General features: G+C 39.9%; 1 protein-coding gene across 7 annotated transcripts in view; it reads left to right on the top strand.

The window, feature by feature from the left end:
• TEX2 (testis expressed 2) overlaps positions 1 to 23,743 on the top strand; it is a 49,496-nt gene that overhangs the window by 4,408 nt on the left and 21,345 nt on the right. For 5 of the 7 annotated variants that reach the window (XM_040530823.1, XM_040530824.1, XM_040530822.1 and 2 more), the window contains one exon: positions 18,291 to 19,945. In XM_040530823.1, coding sequence (XP_040386757.1) covers positions 18,317 to 19,945 — 1,629 coding nt within the window. In that variant the 5' untranslated portion in view covers positions 18,291 to 18,316. Of the gene's footprint in view, positions 1 to 4,104; positions 4,219 to 12,628; positions 12,645 to 18,290; positions 19,946 to 23,743 lie in introns of those variants that run through there. The other 2 variants (XM_040530821.1, XM_040530827.1) reach the window with 2 other exon arrangements.

Raw genomic sequence — 23,743 nt, 5'->3', positions numbered from 1 at the left:
CTGTGTTGCTGTTCCTATGCCGTCTGCCTTCTCTGTAGTTTTCTGCTGTGGAACAAGGCTGTTACAGTAATGAATTACTTGGGGTCTCCAGGGCAATGGAGGTATCCCTTTTTAGACCTGATTAACAGATGCATTGCAGTTTCTTTAGTGGGAGTCCTTGATGACCAGTATCTCTGGGAAATAAAAAGCGAGTGTCTTAAGTTGAAGTTGCTCAATTAAGGCATCTGAGAGGAGTTGCCTCAAAACTTCCTGTTAGCCAAAGCCATTCCCGAGCCCGTTGGAAGTCCTGGGAAAGGAGCAGAGGAGCAGGTTTTGACTACAGTGGGTTAGAGTGGCTGCAGGGTAAGTTTTCAGGGTAAGTTTTGCAAGTGTTTTTTCTTCCTCCTTTGCCCTCTGCAAGAAGAGAGGTTCTGAAGTGTCGGATTATTTACAATTGTCTTTATTCTCCGGGTACACAGAACTATTGTCTCTGATTAAGCCTATTGTTAATGTTTGGAAAGAGTTGAGAATATCGTAGTGGAAAAGGGCATATTCTCTGGTCTGTCATCTTGCCTTCCTGCTCGCCGAAGTTCCTAGCTCCCTGTTTATTGACTTTTTCTCCTATCTATTTTAACTCTGTCCTCTCCAAACAGCAAAGTATGTTATTCTGCTGTGCAAAGACCAAATCAATACATAGCAGCGTGGTTAAGTTAGTATTCTAGAAGACAAGAGGACTGACGGACAAGGGATAACAGAAGATCAATAAAACATAGTAGACAGTGGTGTTTTCCCATAAAGGCCAAGAGGGTAGCACAAATGAATCGTTGTATGAACCAGGCTTTAATATTCATTACCTCATGTCTCTGTGGTTTATAAACTGTTATGCTCTCTGACCCCATTGGTGTTGGATGACAGGAAATAACCAAGGGACATCCCTCGGTGCTGGTGGAAGCATTGGGTGTCCTGGACTGCTTATCGTGTCAATGCAGGGTTCTTACCCTAAAGCTGTGGGAAGATGGGATGGTCAAGTTTAAAAGAAGATCTCTTAAAAGAGTATGGAAATGCATATTCGGGAATTAGGACACTCTTCAAAAGGATCTGTTTGAGTCCTAAAAATCGCTTTACTGGGTTTTAGTAGCTTATGCAGAGGAGAGCTCTAAGACTCTAGAACTTACTCTGGATTTAGTGCGTTCTGTTTAAATTAACTTCAGTTATATATATATATATATATAAGAAAAAAAGAAAAAGCAAAACATATGTATGAACCAGGTTACTGTCACCTTTGACACTGGAGATTTCAAAGCAGATCAGAGTGGGCTGAAACATGTAACTAACCTGTTGTGAGCTGTAATGAAGTTATAATCTGAAAGTAAATAGCTGCAGAAGTAATTTTGTGTCACTGGAAGTCAGGATTAAGACTGGGCTCATAAAACAGACATTTTTTTTTTCCTCCGACGTAGCCCAAAGAATAAGGCTTCTCTGAGAGGAAGGGAGATAGTCATGCTGACACTTGTATGGTGGCAGTTTGGTTAGGAAGCAGTGTCCGCCATGTGAGACTAAGCAGACAGTGAAAGCTCTCATCTAGGTTTAGCGCTCTCTCTTTCTGCGTGTAGCTGTTGTGTTGAACCTGTCTGCCCGTGGTTGTGCTGTGTTTGAGAGCGTATCCTCTGGTCGAGGCTGGGAAGGCTGGTCTTGCAGCCGGGCCACACAATTCCTGTAGTACCTTTCCTGCCCACAGGTCACCTCCCACTTCATGTTCCTGTCTCGTGCCCCAAAAGGATCGAATGCAAGGTGAAGACTTCTGCTCTGGCTGCCTTCCAAACTGGCTATTTCCATTCTGCTTGCTTAATAACATATCTGTGGTTCCTGTTGCTTGGAGGGGCTTTACTTTCTGTCCCAATACTCTTGTGTAATGCTTGGAGTTGAATGCATAAATAAATGTGTTTTGGTGGTAAATGAAGTGATCCATATGTTGCTTCTCATTTCCTTACTGCTGAACTTTGATAAGGCTTATCTTTGTAAGACTTTCTCAGTAGCAGTTCTTTTTTTTGTCTAATTGCTTTCACAATTATTCGTTTTCAGTTTGCCTTGAAGTATTAAGCAAATGAATTGGGAGAAGGAGGAAGAAATAAGGAGAGATAATCCTAAATGTCTGTCAGCTCAAAAGTGTGCTAGTTAATAAAGGCTTTGTCAGGTCCTTAATAAACCTTCTGAACAAATGCATGACAACTCTTGTAGTTTTATGAAAATGATCAAATTGCTACTGTTCTATTTATCTGTTACCTCTGTGAATAACAAGAAATGTAGATGGAGAAAGGAGACCAGCTGTGCCTGCAAACCATCTCCTGTTTTGTGATTCCAGTTATTCACTTTACAACAACAGGCCTAGGTTTTCAGGATGCTGTAACACTGTCTAGAGGTTACAGACAAGCTGAAGATCTGTGCCTGACACTTCTAGAAAAGTTCATGGACTTTGAGAGTAACCAAAAATATTAATTTAGGGGAGTTTTGTATTTAAGAGCATAAAATGTTAGGTTGTAAAGACCTTGGTTTCTTTTGTCACGCAGTTTTGAGAGGTGTTTGGTAGCTCTTTGTGAGTATTGAACAGATATTATAAACCCTTCATTTCTGAGCTGGGACAACTTTTCAGTTTCATTTTTAGTAGCCAGATTTTTAAAATTCTAGCTAGATATTTTTTATTCTTTCTGCCAAACTAAAACTTCATAATTAAAATCATATAAATGAGGAAATCACTGAATTGTAGCAAGAGTGTTGTTTTAGTACTTTACTTTCCCAGCGTATATTGTTTTTAAAATCTGCTTCTTGCATCCAGGTGCCACGAGCAGTGTATTTAGCAATGGAGCTGCTATGGGTTAACTGCAGATTTCCTTCCAGTGTGAACAGTGGCTTTTCAGGCCTCTCCCTCCAGCACCCCTAGCCAAATAAGTGCAGATTTGTGAGATCCATTCAGATATCGCACTAGGAAAGCTGTTGAGAAGGCATTGCCAGTTACGGTCTAACTTCGAGTCCTTCATGGGGCTTAGGGGAACTTCTGAGGGGATGTAGAGGCTGTTCTATGGTTTAATGGAGAGCAGTTTGTCTCTCTGGGTGGTGGTGAATGCAAGGTGAAAAGATTTCCATTCCACATCTAGATTTTGACTTTACTCGTTTTATTTTTTTTCGGTTTCCCCAAAAGAGCAACCAGTCCAGTCTGTGAAATCTTAATTATATATAGCATGGCAGAGGCGGCACGTTAGAGATGAGTGCAGCTTCCTCATACTCCGGTCATCAACTGTTTTGTCACCCTATCCTGGAAGACAACTGCAGCTGCCACCCATGCTTGGCTTCTCTGACTTGACCTCTCATTAATTAAAGGCCTCACTTAAACAACTACACCCCTGATATATGGTGACGTATGAGGAAGAGAGTACGTATGCACTCACTGAATTATTAAAATTGTATGTAATTTAGAGCTTGTATAGCTGATTGACTCTATTTAACAAAGAGCATGTGGTAGATTTATTAAGCATGTATATATATAAAAAAAACAAACATCGCCATGTGTCTGAGATTAGAATCGCCTGCATAATACTATAATTGAAGAAGGCAGGATATGGCTCAAAGACAGTTATTTCCCATTGCCTTTTTGAATCCATCTGGTGGTTTTCGCTGTTCTTTTATCTCTCAGCAAATCGAGACCTTAACGTTGATGACCTAAAATTAATTTCCTTGAAGCTACGTTAATGACACTTCCCTTTCTATGAGCATGCATGCACAAAATGTAACCCACATACAGGGGTATGAATTACTTCTCATGTATTTTATCAAGTAGTTGAGACTATAGATGTTATTTCTGGCTGGAATACTAGAAACTTTTACATTGCTGAAGGCATTTGGAGCTTTTGCCGGACAAACAGTTACCAACATGTATATGTTTATGAAATAGCAAATATCATGGGCTGATAGAGGGATGATTTTAGTCCTTCTTTACATGGAAGTAACTGCAAGGAAGAGTGAAAGTAGAGAGCCTCTGTGAGTACTAGTTGAATTTAGAGTAGAGCTGGGGTTCTTCTTAGCTATTTATTTATTTATTAAAAAAGCTATTTTTTTCATATTGCAGTATGATTTCAGCAGGCAACCATGGAATCAGGCACTGACCTGCTACCCTTTCCATTTTCAGCCTATGGGTTTGTCAAATGGGATTCCTGGAGACAACCACCTCAATTAACATTTCCAAAAGTAAGATCTGCCTGTATGTTTTACAGCTCCATATGTAGCTGGTCAGAAACTAGTACGTGCATCTCAGGTGTAAAGAGGCCTGGAGGAACGATTTCACTTCCAGATGTTGTCCTGTTAACTTAGTCTACCTGAGGTCTACTTTCCACTAAGATAAGGACCTATGTCTGTGTCTGCTGTATGAATGAATTATACCAGATAGGAACAAATAATTGCTTTCTGAGCTGAAAGAAAATGAGTAATGGCTGTCTGTGTTGCTTCCTGCATTATTGATCATTGGAAGCTACTTCTCACCAAAGACAGTGAGAACATTTTCCAAGGAGTGCTGAAAACTTGAAAAAAAATTATTAACTAACCTGAGCTTTTTAGAAAACTTTGATTTTTACTGTAAGTTCATGGCTAGATTCATGCTGTGGTAGACCTATGCTGCTGGAAGAAAAAGAGGAAAACACTGTTCCTGTTCTTCCCAATCATATTTTGTTTACTTCTTTTGAGACTCTGCACATGACAAATCATCTTTCTAAGGGTGTTACCAGTACCCACATTTTGTCAGAGAAAAACAGAGTAGGAAGGATCCTCTTATGCTTTTGTTGTGCAGGGGTGTGAACAAAAGGGCTTTGAGGTATGCAAAGATGTCAGTTTGTCATCACAGTGTACTCGTTTTTTTCCTTATGACAAATATGGTGTATTTATATCTGCTTTTCTATGATTCTGTTAATTCAGATTACTTGCAAAATTGTTTTTCATGTATCATCTGCCATAGTTTCTTTGCAATTAAGATGAAAAAAAATTGTGGGAGGTGCTCATCATTTTCTGACTCAGTTGATTTCAATAAGAATCAAGCCTGTAAAACAGCTGTTAAGGTCAGGCAATCTGTAATTGACCTATAATATGTTGAAATTAAAATGTATTGCAGTTTTTTGGAAATACAAATTACCCAAATCACGATTTTGGGAGGAAAAAAAAAAAGCTTAATATATTAAGCTGAGCCATTAACTATTGCACTGTTATGTGTCTAATATAAGAAATGGAAGAGAATGCAAATCAAGCTGGTGGCTTTGATTTTTAGTGTCCTGTTTTTGGCAGTGATCTCTTTCATGTTCTAGAGAACAAAGTCCAGGGAAGATTCGTGCCAACTTCTGTCAATTCATTAGGTGACATCTTGAAACATCTAGAGTTATAAATACTATGTGAAAAATAGGAAAATGCATATTTAAATGGAAACACAAATATGAATGCTTCTGAATACTTTTACTTCTTTTGCCTTAAATACTTCTGCCAAAGTTGTCAAGTATTTGAGTGTACTGTAATAGGATGGCTAGGAATTGTATGGATGTTTCAGTCCTGTGCACCTGAGGGTTTTTTGTCTGTTGTAGTCCAGTATTTTTAATCATAAAATGCTGAAACCACTCTTTAATGCAAAGTTAATCTTTGAGAGACTCTAGTGAAATATATGTAACAGTTGCATGGCCCTAGAATGTTTTTGTCAAGCTGAAACAAGACCCCTTATGTCTTGATAGTTCAGCTGGGAAAGTCTGGGTTGTCTGTCCTAATGCTTTTAATGGAGCTTCGCTTCATATCTTTGCTCATCAAGGTTTGACTGTATTTTTGTGTTTGGTGGTTTGTTTTTATTATTTGTGTTCCACACAGGGAGAAAATCAGCTTATTAGGGCTATCTAGGTTCTATTTCAATTTTTTCATAGTCTTGGGAAAATTTCAGTATCTTGGACATTTTCCTACCCTCACCACTCTGCACTGCATCCTCCATCTGGAAAGCTGCAGTGCTGTTGAACTTTTGCATTTTAGTTTCTAGGTACTTGGATTGAACATAAGTCTGAATGAAATGGAATGAACGTTGCCTGAAGCAGAGAGAGATGCCTGATACTTGCCAATTATGCGCAGAGTTTGACATTTTGACATTCGTGGGAAGAGGCTTCTTCAGAGTTGACTTTGCATTTTATTAACCTTCTATGGATCTTTCTATGAATTAGAAGTTAAAAGAATTTAAAGCATAAAAGCTGTTGTTGGTAGCTTATGATTTCTGCACACTTGTTGCTAGAAAGAGATGGACTGTGTGCTTCTTCAGCTGTTTCAACTCAGTCTGGTTCTTAGTCTTTGCTATTGCCCTTATAATAAGTTAGTGATTCTATGTGGTCTTACTTGTACAAAGCACTATGTGAGTGATAATCTTCACCCTCTTTATAATACTGGAACTCAAAATAGCGTGTCTACCTGCTCGGGTCCTTCAAAGAAGTCTGGAAATCTAGTCTATAAACCATTTCCTTCCAAAATCAGATCACAAAGAACTTTTCTTTGGTCATGTGGTGCTGATTTACATTTCTTGCCTTTGCAGGTTCCAGGTAGCACAAATAGCTGCTAATACCTATCTTCATTAATTTTTCATCGAATTCAGTGGGAGGCGAGGCTACTCAATGGGTGGCATAGTAGAGCTATTTGCAAGACTAACTCTCTTAACAGCAATACATGAAGTAGCAGGAACAATTGAAAACCCAGTAATCTTGCAGAAATTTGGGTTTAGTCTGACTAAACTTTGGGTTCAGTTACTTCTGAATTACCTTTGTCCCACCAGTTCTCAAACTCTTGATTGCAACTCTCAAAAGACGATGTTAAGATGCAAATTGCTGTTTAGTGACCCTTTCCTGGGCTTTTCTGTCTTTTGGACCCTCCAGGGATTATAGTTTCAGACTTCTGAGAAATTCTGTATTGTTCTATCTGGAATGCATTTTTTTGTTTTGCATTTATCAAAGATGCTTTTTGTTTCCCTTAGGAAGATGAGACGGAAGTGAGCTTGTGTAACCAACTCTACCAATCATCCTCTATTTTAATGGCTGTAGCTTGCTATGTATTTTTGGGTTAGTTAACTTTCTTATGTTGAGTGCAACTACCTCTGTAGTTGTGTGTGAATACTTGTTTATTTGTATAAGATTTCTAAGATAGATGAAGCTCTCCTTCTTCCCATAGAAAATGTAAGCTTTCTGAAAGAAGCCTTAGTTATTTTATTTTATTTTTTATTTTTTTTACCAACTGCCTGGGGATTTGCCCTCTAGAAGTTGAAAAAATACCACCAAAGCTGGAGGATGAGAGAGATCAGAACCAGATAATCCTCAGATAATGACTACATTGTGCTTGGGGCATGCCAAGGTCCTAGGCATGTGAAGGCATCTACATTTCTGTGGGGAGTTTTGTATTTCTTGAGCTTCTCACAGGCCGTAGAGCTGTTACAAAGGCAGCAGGAATGATATGGCTGCGCTGGAAGACCTAAACATAATGTGCTGCTTCTGTCCAAAGGTACATCATTTAAGAAAAAAAAAAAAAACAACAAAAACATTATGGGTATAAAAGCACATTCACAGATGCACGGCAGTAAAGGACTGCTGACTTTTGTATGCATGAAGTTGTGAGAAGTTGGCAGGTAGAGCAGAGGACTTGCTGAGTGCACCCTAACGGCAAAAATGCTGCAGCTGTTGGGCTTGGTTTGGTCTGGGAGAAGTTGAGTAGAAAGATTCTTCTCCTCCCCCCCTTTGTTTTCTTCTTGTCTTCCTTCACCATTGTGACCTTGTGGAATATACTTGGACAATAAAATACATACATAGGGTATCGCTGGTCTGTCATTGTTCTGTAGCTCTTCAATTTTTTTAACCTTTTTTTTTTTAATAGTCACTTTGCTGCTGAGAGCCGTGTGCTTGGTCCAAACCTAAATGCTTTCTAACGTTAAATGCTTTAGTGCTATTTAGTTGAACCTGAGAACCCCTTGTCTCTGATTTTGAAAGCATCTCTGAGAAATAAAGAAAAATGACTGTGTATTGCATTCTTATGATAAAAAAGCCCTAAAGCACTAGTTCTGCTGTTAGTCCTCTGCAAAACATGAAGTCAGAATAAAGACTGTAGATCTGAAATGTATGATTTTATGAATCATTAAAAATCCAGTGCAAAAAATAATGTCTTTAGATAGCTATGGGGTACGGTTTGCCAATCTGTAGATTCCATTCCTTTTTTCAATGATCTTTCATAACTACATTTTATATGAAGACCCAGACTTCAAGTTATTAATTGGCACTGCTCATCTGTGTCTAGCTTCATGTGGACAAAGATATTTATTTTTAATGTTGTCCTTTCTGCTGTTCTCTTATGAAGGCATGTGGTGACTGTTTTAATTTTGCAGTTGCTGTGAACATTGACTGAAAGTCTGTGGGGTGTTTTTTTGTTCTTCTTCCCCCCCACATATCCCTAGTCTTCAATTTGATGATTAAAGCTATCTTGAATTAGCTTTTCTGTTACCTGGTTCTTTGGCTGTCCTGACTGAGTGGAGTGGTGTCGATTAGGGTAGAATTGTGTGTTAATGCATCTGTCTTGTCTAGATGTATCTTATGTTTGTGCTTGGTTGTATTTTGCCATTTTCATGGCTTTGAGGGGAGGAGGGAAGCAAGAAGGAAGTTCAAGAACATAACACCTCACAAAAGACCTTTTAAGAAATGCACCGTAACAAGACATGAGTTTGTTTAGTTCAATGTAATGTGGGTATACAATATGATTTTTTGTTAGTGAAGTGAATGTAAATATAACAAAGTTCCTGAACACTCACTTGCTACCTGCCTGCAATTTTACCTATTGATGTCCATTTGAATTGTTGGGAAAAATGAGTCGAACACAATTCGGATAAGCTGGAATTAAATCCTAAATTAAAAGTGGCTTGGTTTTCTTTGTTTTGGAAACATGCTTCTCTGTAAGTCACTTAGTCAAATTTTCCCCTAAAGTTTTTTATAGTGACCTTTAATTTAATCAGTGATGTGGACAGCATTTTCAACTGTGGACTAATCCAAAGAGGTTTTAGATAATCTTTCATCAGATTAATGAGGAGTTGATTCTTTTTTTCTCTCCACAGAGACAAGGAGAGAGTTACAGTGCTGCATAGGTTAGTATTGTACCTCACTGTTTGCCCTCTCAATCAGATGTAACTTTTAGGGGGGTGTAGATCTTTTTGATTTTTTTTCTTTAATAATGAACAAATTTTCTGTAAAGATGCAGACATTGTACAGCACCAGGTAATTCTGATTTTTTTTCTCTCCTCCCTTTTAGAAGAGAACAGATGCAGCAGTTGTTTGTTTATTGCTCAGAATTGTTAAGGGACTGGTGGATTATTTTGGCTTGGCAGGGTGACCCCGAAGAGGCTGCTTTCAGCCAAGTAGTATAAGAGAAGAGAAAAGGGTTGAAACAACTGCTCTCCTAAGTGGAAAAAGCTGGCTTTGGGCTGTGCCAGAAGCTGACCCCTCTCTCTTGGTGCATGCTCTGTTTCTAATGCGTTTATTTCTAAATCCCTTGCTGCAGGAGTTTTCAGATCAAAGTCTCTAAACCTTTACTTTTCTGGGGTGCTTCTCTTCTCACTCATGACCAAATTAGTTTTTGGGGGGTTGATTTTGATCCCAGCAACTAGTTACCTGGAAAAATAAGTATTGGAATGTCCTTTTTTAAGATAGCTATATGTGATATTGCAATTGACTAAATCTCCAAAACCTGTGATGGAAGGGGGATTTGGTTGTGTGATTTATTCTTTTATTACTTTTTGTTCTGTTGAGGGAATGAGAGAGCTCGTATAGAGTGCCTGTGAACTGTTAAATGCTGAGTTGACTTTGGTATACTGAATAAAGATCTTTTGGATAGAAAAATGCTACAAGTTGTTTGCAATTATGAATGATAGAGAAACAAGAATGAAGTAGACGATAGGAGGAGAGCAAGTGAATGAAGAAAGTATAATGTGCTAGAATTTTTATTTGTTTGTGCGAACTAGGAGTAAACCTTTAGTGAAAATATGCTTCCTTGCAATTTGCATGTACTGCAAAGAGCAGAGAACGTATTTTTGAAAGTATGAGGAATCTGTTAAAAATAAAATCATAGTTTATCAGCTGACTATGGTAACGTCAACTTCCAGATCCTACAGCAGTTCTTTCCCCAGTGCCTGACTAACAGGTATAATACTCAGCGTATTGGGGCTTCACCAGAAGCATTGTTACTGGTGAGGAAACATCAGTAGAGGTTGTGTTGAAATTGTGCTTGGTGGGAATGTTTTCTGAAGGTTTTGGCACACAGCTCCATTGATCATCTATGAACTTGTGTAGGAGGGCTTTTTGTTTTCTGCACAGTTCGAATTTTCAAGGGAGGATAATGCATATTTATCTCATTGAAATGTTGGAGACTTGTCTGTAAGAAAAGAGTTCTTGAAGAGCTGCAGGTGAAGAACCAGATTGCGGGCTCAACGTGTGGCTGACACTACAGACGCTCCCTTCATGCCTCTTCTGACTTCTTGGAATTTCAGAGAAGCAGTTCTGTTGCAAAATAATATTTCACCTATAGCAATTGGAAAATGCTGTGTTAAGATGATGGTAAGGCAGCAGCCTCTGTCTAGACATGTCATCGGATTGGTGGAGCTGCGGAAGTCCTTCTTGCCTCTGTGTTGACAGCTCCCAGCACTGGGGACTTAAAAGCACTGTGCTAACTGCCAGAGGCATGGTTTCCCAGCTAGTTCTGTGTCTTATGCTTTGGCAGATTTGCTGCTGCCCCTGTTCTTAATCTGGTGCTGATGGGAGCTGCTTTGTTGGCTGCAGACTGTGGCTTGCCTCTGAAGCCCAGCAGAACAGACACGGTTCTGCCCACGGGCTGGAAGGGACGAAGAGCCCGGGAGTCTCTGCTGTCCTGCAACTGCAATTCATTCTGTTTGCAGTAAGCTCCTCGTGTTTCTGTGTTCTGCGTTCTTGTTTTTAAAAAGAATAAGTGTTGCAATAAGTTGTAAATTACAGTGACTTCTCCGCCTACTGCTTACTGTTCTTGTATGAGTTATTGCATATTTTCTCTCTTTGGATTAACTTCTCTTTTTCTCCTGCTAGAGGAAATGTTCAATTTCTTTTAAATTATTTCACTTCAGTCTTCAGAAAAGACAAGTTTTTTTTTTTTTTTTTTTAGACAACCTTTAACTGCTTGCTTTTTTGTCAGAATTAAACTCTAGTGCAGCTTTATGAAGTTCTTGGTGCAAGTGATGTGTCATGGAAGGAGAATGAGAAGGAATAATAAGTAATCTTTTGGTGAAGGCAGAAAAACTAATGTGGTAGCTGACCTTTCTTAGGTCTTTGGGGAAAATGTTAAGATAGAAATAGACCCACTTGGCTAACATCTAACAATTTTTATCATTTTTGAAGCATTTTAGATACAAGCACGTAGTAAGGACCTTTTTAATATTGCTTGTCTTCAAAATTACTGGGATTTTAAAAAGACTATTTACTTGCCATTGCAATTTTTATTTGACCTTTCTGTCCTAGATTTTGGTAAACAACCCCTCTTGTACCTCTGGTAGATTTATAGTTCTCGTTATAAATGAAAGGTCCTAAGCAAGATTTCAGGTATTCCTGAACATAGCTAAACAATGATTATTTAACTTGGATTTTTCTAATCTTAAATGCACTTGCACAAAAACAGAATCCTTCTTTTATGAGGCTCAGAAAGAACTCCTCATAGAGGTATTTTACCTGTTTTAACTGATTTGGTTGACCTCTGCTAGAGGTACATGCTATGGAAGAGCTGTATGTATATATTACAGTGTATAGAGGGTGGCACCACCTATGTTGGCTATGGGAAGTATTTGCTGTGATCCTAGGGTTGGCTCCCGCTGAACACATTGGCCTGTATTCTAATGTTACTTGATTGATATCAAATTCCCCATTTCTGTGCTTCTTGCAAGCCTGTCTTTCCCTATCTGTAACTCCAGATTTTCTGTATAAAGGTTTTACAATTATTTTGTTCCTCTGTTTTTCCCTTCTGTATCTCAAATCCAGCTGCATGAACTTTCTTCTCGCTCTCGTTGGACAGGGAGCTTTAAAGCATTATCATCAGGCTGGGTAACCAGATCCCTGACACACAGATTTCACAGGGCGATCGGGTGATGGTAATTACCAATGGTTTTTGTGTAGTTCATTTAAAAGTAATGACTAGTGGATGTTAATGTATTCCATGGTTAATACCTGTTATTCCTTTAACTCATTGAGATTCCAGAGGAATTTCATTTGTGATAATAAGAAACTTGAACGGGAATAGGAAAGGATGTTGAAATTTGCTTTTTGTGTCCTTTTTTGTCTCTTATGGTATAAACGAGTTCAATGAGATGAAATTTACGTGGCAGATAATGTCCCATGAGCTGTGATCTCCGCTTCAGTGAGATCATTCTGGACTAAATACACTGGAATTGGCTTTCTAGGCTACTTCTGTGGCAAAGTGGTGTAAGATTACTGGAGGTGTAAACTTCTGATTTAAAACGTTGCCTAAATCAATACTGTAACGGATAGGCTCATTAATACTTGTGGCTTTGTTTTGAAGGACCTGAATTGAAGACTTCTAGCTCTTAATAGATGGAATTTTGTCAGGCGGTGAGTTTTGTTATTTATTTTAAGTGAGTTTAAAGAATAGCAACAATCCTCCCATATCACTCAGTGTTTGAAGGAAGATACTGCCTAAGTCTCTATCAAATCAGCTGGAATTTGTAATTTCTGAGAGCAAATATGTATCTTGGGTCAAGTTGCCTTGTGAAGGTAGGTATTCTTGAACTGGGAGACATTTGGCGTGCTTCTAGCCTGGTTTAGGACCAGTGGCTTAATGCATTGGAGTCGTCCTGTCCTATGTTAATGTAACGTCTTCCGTAGCAATTCTGTCACACCAAGTAGCTGTTGCAAAGATAGTCTCAAACAAATTCACTACTCCTTGCTACACAAATGGAGAGTAGATTTAGTGTATGAATCATTTCCCTGTCTACAAGTTGAAGCTTGGAAATGACTATTGAGTAACCCAAAAGAAAAAAAGATCCTTGTCAGTCCTAAAGAACCACATTTTTCCCTGGCCTAGGAGATGGTAATTTCCCAAGAGGTTTGCCTCTTGAAAGAACGATGGCACAGGATTGTGGGTGAAAGCAGAAGTGTGACCAGTTGGAAGCATTTTTCCCTTTGAACTGTGGTGGCAATCTGCATGAAGTCAAATTGTGGCATTATAAATAATCGAATTAGTGGCTTCCTGGGTAGCATTTAGGGCTTGTTCTTCTGATGCAACTGGCAGATAAAGGGAAAAGTATTAAAATGTTTTTAATAACCTGTAAGACTTTTTACTCAGCAGGAAAGAAATTCCTGTTTTGTATAAAGCACTTTTTTTGATCTGCGTTTAGCAGCAGTAAGCCCCCAAAATACTCGTAGCAAGGTTTAAAACCTTGCTACAAATTTTTCTGAACGTGTTCTCCTGATAGGGGATGCCCTTTCCCGCTTGTGTGGATGTTGCATTAAGTCACAGCAATGTGACTGGAATTGTCGGCCTGTTGCATTATGTGTGAATTTAGTTACCCAATCTGTTCTGTTTCTCCAACTGAAGGTTTACAAAAAACATTGAATTGCTCTACTGAATTTCCCTTACTTAATTCCTAAATGTGGCTAAATTGAACTGTGTATGGGGTGGGTAGAATACTTGTGGTATGTGCAACTTTGACCTGTTCTTGTAAGATGGTTCTTGGTTGGTGCTTTGTGCGCTGGTTGAACTATTTTCTAAATCATTAGTGTGAAAACAAGTGGTTTGTTTTGTCTGTGAAGCTGACAGTATAGCTGTCTAAAACAGGCACTTCAGTGTCTTTTAAGAATGAATGCTTATAAAAGAAAGCTTGCTTCTGCTGAGGCAAATATGTGACAGTTATTCTAACTTGTGAGCTCTGAAAGCATATGCAAACAGAAGTAAATCTCAGTCTATTCTCAATACCTGGAAGAGAACTGGATGTTGTTTTTTTACCCATGGACTTCAAAGTGATAAAACCTAGTCCCTCTTGTGATGCAAAAGGTTTGAGTAGAAGGCATTTGTACACATGAATTGCTTGAAGTGTTGTTATTGCTAGTTTGGATGTGCATCAAAGTTTGCCTGACAAGGTGAGAAAACGTCCAGGTGTGCTTTGTGCACCGTGGGGTTGTGAGCCATGAGAGGGAGTAAATGCTCAGTTAAACATCCTGGATGCATCCAAGTTGCATCCTAGTCTGCAGACAGGAGAAAAGCAGGCTTATTTTGAACATCATATTCTGTTCTTTATACATACACATATATATTCAATGAATCTTCTAATTGCTGATATCCCTCTAATCAGGAGGGAAGGCCCAGTGCTTTAGTCGTCTTTTCAATGTAATCTGCTTTGCAAGCCTTATCCTGCTTTCCATATGTGCATGGGCTCCCTACCCCCCATAGCCGTGGTTGCAACCAAAGGAGTACGTCCCAGGTTGAGAGAGCAGAATGGACATAAACATACGTTCCAGATATGTCATACACAATGGTAAACATACAGGTAATTAAGGTAAGCAAGCCATTTGGACAAGTAGTAGCACCATAAATACGTTTCCCTCCCCAGCTTCTGAAAAAGCAACATGATTTTGTGAAGCATAAGATGGATTTCTTCAGTCCCGTAATACTTCTTATACAGTAAATAAGGAAATGATTTATGTCCCCTCTCTGTGTAGGGGAAGCCAATAGACTTCTGCTGGTGCGCTGTGTGCGTTCTCAGTGATACAGAGTCGATGGTTTCTAAGGCTCAGGTGAAGGAGGGTGGGTTTTATGTTTGTCTGCTGCAGGTAAAAGGGTTTGCCAGTTCTGGAGAAAGCCGAGTGCTGTTAGGCAAAAGCACAGATTGCTGGAGTGCTTGGCTATTTCTATAAACACTGTCCCTATAAACACAGGTAAAAATGTCTGATGCTTTTTCTTCTTCCTGTCTTTGAAAGGGAGTTGTCAAAGTAGATTCTGTTGAGCCCTTTCTGTGACATGTGCAAGACCATAAGGTGAACTGGGGGTGGGCGTGCTTTGAGACAAATACAGAAACACTCCCTCATTAGCAGGCATCCCAATTAGTCATTCCTGGTGTAGGTAAGAGCAGTGTTGCAAGGCTTTTAAAAGGTGTCGTGGCCTAAGCCGACCAAGCGCTGCCCAACACCTGGTCTTTCTCTGGGTGTTCCTGTTCGTCAGCAGGTGAATCACGGCGTGGTGGCGATGTGTTGGCAGCCGAGCGGAAAGTACATCCTCAGCTACTGCACTGCCCAGCATCCTAGCTCAGTGGGGAAGGGCTCAACAGAAAATACTTCCATTCCCAGGTAGCATGTGTGTGCTCTTGGCTTGGCTTCCTGTTGCCGGCTGTGGCAGCACTGTGGAAATAATGCCAGTGGGCGAGGATCAGGGCCTGTAGTTGTTAGGCCCGTGGTGGGAGTGCAGGTGGTTAATTCGCAAGTGGAAGCAGTAGTTAGTTGCACGGTGCTCTCGTTCCACCCTGCAAAAGCATACGAAGTTCCGGCTTTTGTGGGGAAAAGACTTAGTTTCTTATCAGCCTCTGGCCTTTACAGGTAAAAGTTCATGTTTTGAATTGTTTGAAGCCTGAGGATCTAAGACGTATTCAGGACTGACTGCTCCATAAATAAAACTGATACCTTGCACATTTAGAATCAACAACAAAAACTAAGAAGGCAGCAGGGGAGATGGGCATAGTGTAGCTTTAAAAAGAAGAATCAATGGCAAAATACATTTCTGTAAGTATCTATGTGATCTGCAAAGGGTTGGTTTGGAGTTGTGCCCCTTCAAATGGGCTGCTGGGACATTGGGCAGGAGGCAGCACTTTTAAACAGCTTGGGAAGGAAGTGAGGGATAATAAAAAGTGGAAGCAATGAGGGTTGATTTAGAAAGTACCAGCAAGATCAAACAAGGTTAAAAATCACTTATTTGCCCAAATAGAAGTGGTCATTCCTGCAAATCAGTCTCCTCAACCGAAATGCCACTTAGACCAGCTGTTGAGGGTATTGGATACTACACTTACCCCCTCTCAGTCATGGGCTGAGGATGTCAAAATGCAAGTGTGGTTGGGTTTAGTTTGCTCCTGCTGCCCTGTTGATGGTGTTGATTTAAGTATGTGCTTTCATAAGACATAATTCATGTTATGGAAACATGTTTAAGGGTAGAGAAATATTGTCTAATCAAGAATTTCCTTCCTTTCTGCGATAACTAGTTAATCATGATGTAAAACAATCTTGCTTGTTCAGGAAGCAGCAAAATCTTTTTCAGTATATTTGGTCTGTGCAAGTAAACTTCATCTGTTTCAGGTAATTAGCACTGCATTAGCACAGCATGGCAACTGGTGTTTAAACACAAGGTAATTAACTGTACAGTGTAAACATAGTGTGCTAAAGATCAAAGCAAAACAGCGAATTTCTAGCTGATTTAAAAGTAACACATTAGTATTCTGGATGGGGGCAAAAAAGAGAGGGTCAGCCATTTTGTGCTGATGGCAGTAACATATGCAAGTGCAAGCCTTGAGTGTGTGTTGTGTTTTTTTTTTTTTCTTCCGTAGTGTATAGTGTTGTAATGGCTGAATCACCTGGAAGACTTGTGGATAATTTTTGTCCTTTCAAAATTTTGATTTGCCAGTGCTGCAATTTCACTACTAGCACAAAATGCTAGAGGCATGCAAGAGCTGATAGTTCAGCATTAGGCAAATAGAAATAGAGTTGGATATGTATCTTGTCCAGTGTTGTGGTGTTTGTTGTTTTTCTTTAACTCCCCAAAATAAATTTGGTTCATTTGTCTTTAAAAAAGAAGTCTGCTGTCTGACCTATGTGAAATGGAGCCGTGTCTATAGGAAGCGTGGGTTTTGTGTGCTGGCAGATCCCAGGTGTGCTGGTCTAGCCAGGAAATGGAAGACTTCTGTTTCTCGCTAACTTTAGAACTCACCGAGTTATGCATTTATTGGTCATATGTGTAATATCTCTAAACTTCTGAATAACTGACAGTTCTTACTGTCTGGGTAAGTAACTACTTGACCCACAGAAGTGGCAGGAAGCTGACGATCTGTTGAGTTGTAAGTGGGCTGGAGGAACAGCTTCATCAGTGGCAGAAGAAAACGGTTCCACAGTAAAAGCTGGAGCCAGAATCTGATCTTGAGGAAGAATTTTGTCTCTTTAGGTGGCAAGTGAAAATGTGACTAGGTTCTGAAAGCTTGTTTTTGTTTGTGCCCCTGCTGCCTCCCTGATGTGTGTAGCACAACTGAATCAAAACTGAAACTAACTTTTTGGAGGGTTTGGAGGATAGAAGCCAACACCTTACTGGAAAGCATGCAAGTGCTAGAAAAAGCAAGGAATCAACTAGAAAGCAAGGAATCAACTAGTCAACAATTTAGGAGCCATAAAAGGGAAAACCATCCTGAGTAGGAAGTTGTGGATAGATACTGTCTTCTGATCCAGTGTGACTGGATGAGCCAGGTAGCAAAGATCTGCTATTATAAAATGTTTAACCCAGCTCATTTTACTGACAACTTAAGAAGTGTTTACATGAGCAACTCCACTAGTGGCTGTAAAGGGCTACAACCTTTAGTAGAAAGGTGACAACAAACAGGTGGCACTGGCTTGCTGGATAACGCAATCTTCAATACCTCCGCTGTTTGTGAAGAGCACATCTCTTCAACACCACATAATCATTCTTCTGAACAGCTCTTTAAACATTAGCAAAGGCCTCTTGTTAACTCAGTGTGACAGTTTGATTACAGCATTTTAACAGCTCCTGAAAAATAATTCAGTCACTAAAGTGGTAAACTTGCTGTCTTGACAATGGAGATAAAGTGCTGCTTCACAGCCAAAAGGGCAGAGCTGATCTTTTAATTCCTGGTCCATCTTTGTGTATGGTCACCAGTACCTTGACTTGCATATTTGCTTTACATGAAAATGTAGTCTAAGTCCACTTTCAGGGGTCGATAACATGCTTGAAATACTGTGTAGCTATAGCTGATGTACAATGTGGGTATATTAGTTTATCTATTGTAAAAACAGCTGATGTGCACTGAACTGATCAGAGATCTACAGTCAATTTCTTTAGTAACAGTTCATAATTTGACTAGACAATTTTAAACACACTAAGATGAAGAATGTCCAGAGTGTTTTAGTTCTCTAAAAGAGTGACCTGTTGCATGTAACCTGTCTCTTGTGTTTGGCTTAACACTTGAAAATAAGGATTTTACATTTTCTTTACAGACTCAGACACGTCTCTGGGACCTGCAATGACAAGTCAGAACAGTAGCCATGCAGAGAAAACTGGTGAAATGTCCTCAAAGCAGTCAGCACCAAAAGTGCAGGTCCAACGATCTGTCTCCCGAGAAACCATCACTATTCATTTCTCTGCATTTGGGAAGGAGGAAGAAGAGGAGGAAGAGGAGTTTAAAGAATTTTTTGATGAGGAACTAGATGACCAAAGCATTGTAACAGCACTTGAAGCCAAGGAAGACCTCTGCTTTGAGCATACTGGCCATGATTTTTCTGGTCCAGCTACCTCGCTTAACATGGCCAACTCTGCATCTCTACTGTCCTCATCACCTGCAGTTCTGCCAACAGCAGACAGTGTAAAGCTGCTGGATTCTCCTTCTGCATCTCACGTATTCAGTGCAGTGCCACTAGTCCTGTCTCCCTCATCACATTCATGTCACACGTCTAGCTTATCAGGTGTGTCACCACCTGTGGAACAAAAAGCCAGCTTGTCGTCTTCCCCATCCTCATCTCCTTGCAGATCAGTTGTCTGCTCTAGTGCATCATCCACAGTTTCTAGTTCAAAACCTTTTAAGGGTTTAGTCAAGTCCCTTTCAACAGATGTGGAACCAAAAGAACCAACCCCACCGATGAGACATAGACAGTTAATGAAAACCTTAGTGAAATCTCTGTCTACAGACACTTCTAAACAAGAATCTGAAGCTGTGTCTTACAGACCGCCAGACTCAAAACTGAACTTGCATCTGTTCAAACAGTTCACTCAACCTCGAGCTACAGGTGGTGATTCTAAAACTGCCCCCTCATCTCCATTAACATCTCCCTCTGACACTCGTTCCTTTTTTAAAGTACCTGAAATGGAGGCTAAAATTGAAGACACTAAAAGACGCCTTTCTGAAGTCATCTGTGAGCCTTTTCAGCTGCTCAGTAAAATAATGGGTGATGAAAGTAGTAGCAACAGGCCCAAAGCCTTATCTTCAAGTGCTTCAGAACTCTCAAACCTTTCCAGTTTGAATGGCCATTTGGAAAGCAATAACAACTACAGCATTAAGGAAGAAGAATGTGATTCTGAAGGGGACTTCTATGGTAGCGGCTCTAACCTGAGTAAGAACGAACAGTCAAAAACATCCGAGGAACACACAAAAGAGACAGAGACCAAAAGCTCTCAGTCTGCAAACACAAAGGACGTGAGTTCGAAAACTTCACTCGTACTTGAAAAATGTTCGTTGTCTGCACTAGCAAGCAGAGAGGATGAGGAGTTCTGTGAACTTTATTCTGAAGACTTTTCCTTGATAGAGGATGAAAGCAAAACTGATAAACCTACTGAAACTTTGCTCGATCCTGAGGTGACTGAGGAAAACGGTACTATGCTCAGTAGTGAAGATGAAAATAATCTGGATGTGCAACAACCGAAAATACCAGTGAAAACTTTATACTTCCTAACACTGTTAGTCTATGCTTACTTTATTATCCCTCTCCCTGGCTACTTAAGTGGACTCTTGTTTGGAATGGCCCTTGGATTTATGACAGCTGTCTGTGTGATTTGGCTGCTTATTCCACGTACTCACGAATATCTCAAATTGCATGGAAGTATGAAAAAGCAGTGGAATACAGGAGCTCTGGACATCAAAGAACCTGAAATACTGAAGGTGAGGTCATGGCATTTTATCACTATGCATTATTTTGTGTCGAAGCAGTAAGCCAGATATTCTGAAAGTGCAAGTGAGCTGAATTATCACCATTTGTGATTAGGGTATTGTTTCAGGGTCATGTGGCTTTGACAGGCAGATACTAAAATGGTTTAGGATCCAAGAATATGTAAGACTTTGATGTCCTTAAGGATTCGCAGAAAAACAGAATTGCTTCAAAACTAGAAGAGAAAGTTGTTTTGGTGATGGATTTGAAATGATCCCAGTCAAATACTGAGAGCAAGTAGTGTCAGAGTTCAGTGTGTAAAATAACATGAGTGCTTGAAGCTGTATCTTGGGAGATGTATTCTGTTCCTGGGGTACTTTACTGTCTAGGCAGTAGTTTGTCTTGTCCATTCAGTCTGAGAAGATTCAAGAGTGCTGCATTCAAGTGAAGCACAGATTGTCAGAGAGCATACGGATTTTCCACAAACAGTAGCTGATTAGAATGGGAGGAGGAACGAGTAATGAAAGGGGCGTATTTGCATGTTATGATGTCTCTGGCTCTGCAGGATGATATCCTGGACGTTGTACTGTATAATCTCGATTACAGTTCAGTATAATGTATGGTTGAGAGCTGGCTTCTAAATGAAGCTCTCAAAAAAATTCTTCTTCCTCTCCTTGGCCCTTCCCCATCTCCTCTTGTCCAGACTCTGTGAGTTGCTGTTGCTTCTGTGTGTCTGGCACGTTGCTGTCTGTCTAGTTGTGATCTGTACAACCACTTAGTTATGTGAGGTGCTTTGTGCTTCTTCCTTGCTCCCCTCCTGCCTCTCCTATTTACATCTCTGATGAATTAAAATAATAGTCTCCTAATGAAAAAAATAGACAGTGAAGTACACACTAGTTTCTAATGTTCAAGAGGAGCATTTCAAAATGATAGTTGCACTACTTTCACTTGGTATCATTTGTTTCTCTGAGTATTTTTGAATGCTTTCTTGTATTTGAGTAAATATTAAATCTAACCTGCATTTTCTGAAGGTGCATCTCCAGTTGTGTGACAACACAAAGGTTGCATGGACTGAAATCCTTACAATATTGGTTATATGCTGTAGAATCTATAGTCTATTGTGTGTTAATAGCAAATCTCATGTATCTTTAGGTAACTGAAAAGTTGGAGGAATGGGGTATAAAAGCCAGTTGTTGCTGGGTACAGGCAGCAGTTGCATGCCTGGCCCTGATGCTGTCTTGGTGTTCTTGATTTTTTTTTTTTGACTGGTATGAGTTGTAGTCTTTCCTTTGTTGTGAATGCAGACTGAACACTCCTCTCTGCCCATTTGATATACCCTCTGCTTACATGTGCCAATCTTAAACTTTCAGTTCTGTCCTTTTTAATTGGGTGCTGAGACCTTCCGTATGAATTTGCCTTGATACATGAAAGCTGGTAAAGATTGTGGTAATCACTGTTGGCTGCTGCTAAGCCAGCTCTTTGAGATGTTAGCAGGAACCTTTAAACTACGTTTTAATGCTTTTATCCAGGAGATATATTTGAAGGGAATGACTACAGGCAAGGAGTGCAGAGGAGTCTGTATGAATGTAGATTACTGTTTTGTGTGACCTGATGAGTATTTCTTGTGCTTCTGAACATAAAGTAATTGTCTTTAATATGTAAAGACCTATAAAAGGGCTTTTTGATCGTTCAGGAGTTTAAAAAAACAGTGCAGTACCCATATTGTAATGGAACAATATAATATGATTTAGGAGATCGCAAGTTATTCCTCCTTCGTACAAATATTTTCAATTTTTCTCTGTCAAAATGAGCTATGGGTGGTTTAGATCCTCTGCAAAATGGGAGAAAGATTTAATGTGTAACAAAACTCACACAAATATGGAAAAATCAAACTCAATACTCTTGCATGAAGATGCTTTCTTCAGAAGTTGTTGGTCTTGTATTCTGGCCTGAGCTGCTTTCATGCCATTATGATAAAAGCTGGAAGCAAGATCCCTTTGCAGGGCTCTAAAGGTTGGGATTCTGCCAAAGTGCTGTCAAGCTATTTTTGCACAGGTATGTGTGTATGCTCTCCCATGTAAATATTGTCTGAGAAGTTTGTATTTTCATTGAATTTCAAGATCAAGTGGAAAATTCCCCTTAACAATTGCCAAAATACCTGAACATGAGTGTTTTCTCCCTGAAAATTGTTCCTTTGCAATATGAAAGAATAGAACACTTCTGTGGTGGTTAGCGTGTGCTTCAGTTGATTGGAGTCAAAGTTCCTTTTTTTTCCCCCCAATTTGTATGCTTTTTACATTTATTTCATTCTAATGACTTTGATCTTGGGGGAGAACAAGACCAGAAGACGCATGCATTTCAGTGCTTATTTTCTTGCCCTTTTATTCCCGTGCTTTTCAGTTCTCCAGCTTCCTTTTCCTTTTTTTTTTTTTCTGCCTTTGTCCACAGTTTGCTTTTTATTTTATTTTATAATGCATTAGGCTCTTCTAACTTCCTTATTGGCATTTCCAAATGCGTGTTCCCTTGTGTTGTGCTGGCTGATACAAAAGGTTTTAAGTAACAGCTGAAATGGAAATGATAAATTTACCTTTTCCATTAGAAAGAACTTTTAGGAGAAGACCGCGTTGGCAGTGCCTGCATTTAGCACCCCGGCTGTGCAGAAAGAGAAGCCTTTTTACCAGCATACTGTTCCTGAGTATCACTTGAGGGATTTAATGTTTGAGAGTGCACTCTGGCAGACAAACGTATTTTTCAGTTAAGGCGGTGGAAACTTCTGCCCATTTTGTACCTTTTATTCCACGTCAGCAGAAGCTCAAATCATGCATTGTGTTCTGCCCTGTTTATCAAGCAAAATACTATTGCACCATTGTAAAATAGTGGTAATAAGAGAGACTCACATAATTAGTGTGATTTCATCGGTCTGAAAAACATCTGAATTTCTGTGCTGGAGCATTTGGTGGTGACGTTTAATGATAACGGCTACTAATCCATCTGTTAATATCACTAAGAAGCTCTGGGGGCAGTTATATCCAGAGTTGGGCTTGTATTGTGAAGTTGGCTGGTACTTTTATTTATGTATTTGGAGATATCATAGCAATAAGGGGTTTTAGGTATGTATTCTTCCCTGGCAGACCTGGTCCATGTCCCCAGGCCCTTTGTAAGGCTGCCTTTTGCAATTCTCCCCGCTCGGCTGAGGGTGTACTGTGCCCGAGGTCTTCAACTAAATAACCTGAAAAGGCCGATACAGGGCCTGACTCTGCCCTTCTTACTCGCATGAATTATTCTGTTGCACTGCAATTTGAACAAGAATTTGCAGCCCAGAGGTATGAAAGTGGAAAAGTGAGATGTTGTAGGCCTTTTCAAGGCATTTTATGGGGGTGCTGGCGTTACAGAGCCGCCTGCGTTCCCCGGAGGGCTGCAGTAGTTGGTGGCACTGCTCTGACAGATGACTTAGTGCCATTTGAAAGCCAGAATTTCAGTCTCTGCCATCTAACAAAGAAGCCAGATCCTGTTAGTGCGCCTATGTTTTTTACTGATATCCACGACCTTTGCTATAAAAGCCCTGTCTCCCAATATTTTAACCAGCTGCTTGTGTCAGGTTAGGTACCAAACTGAGCAGGAGGCACTTTCGCCTGGTTTCGGCTGTGAATTCACAGCAACTGCTGACCTTTACAACTGGAGATCACAGGATCAGTGTAAAGGGCAAGCAGCTGCGGACTAGCATATGACTATGGTCATTGTCCTCCCTGAATTACTAAATTTCTTATTTTTAACAACTTCGCTAGGATGAAAAAAACATCATACAGTCTCTC

The sequence above is a fragment of the Cygnus olor genome, chromosome 18 (assembly GCF_009769625.2).
Source record: "Cygnus olor isolate bCygOlo1 chromosome 18, bCygOlo1.pri.v2, whole genome shotgun sequence".
Lineage (NCBI taxonomy): Eukaryota > Metazoa > Chordata > Aves > Anseriformes > Anatidae > Cygnus > Cygnus olor.
Note: the sequence above shows the minus strand (reverse complement) of the source record. Positions and strands in the feature narration are given on the sequence as shown.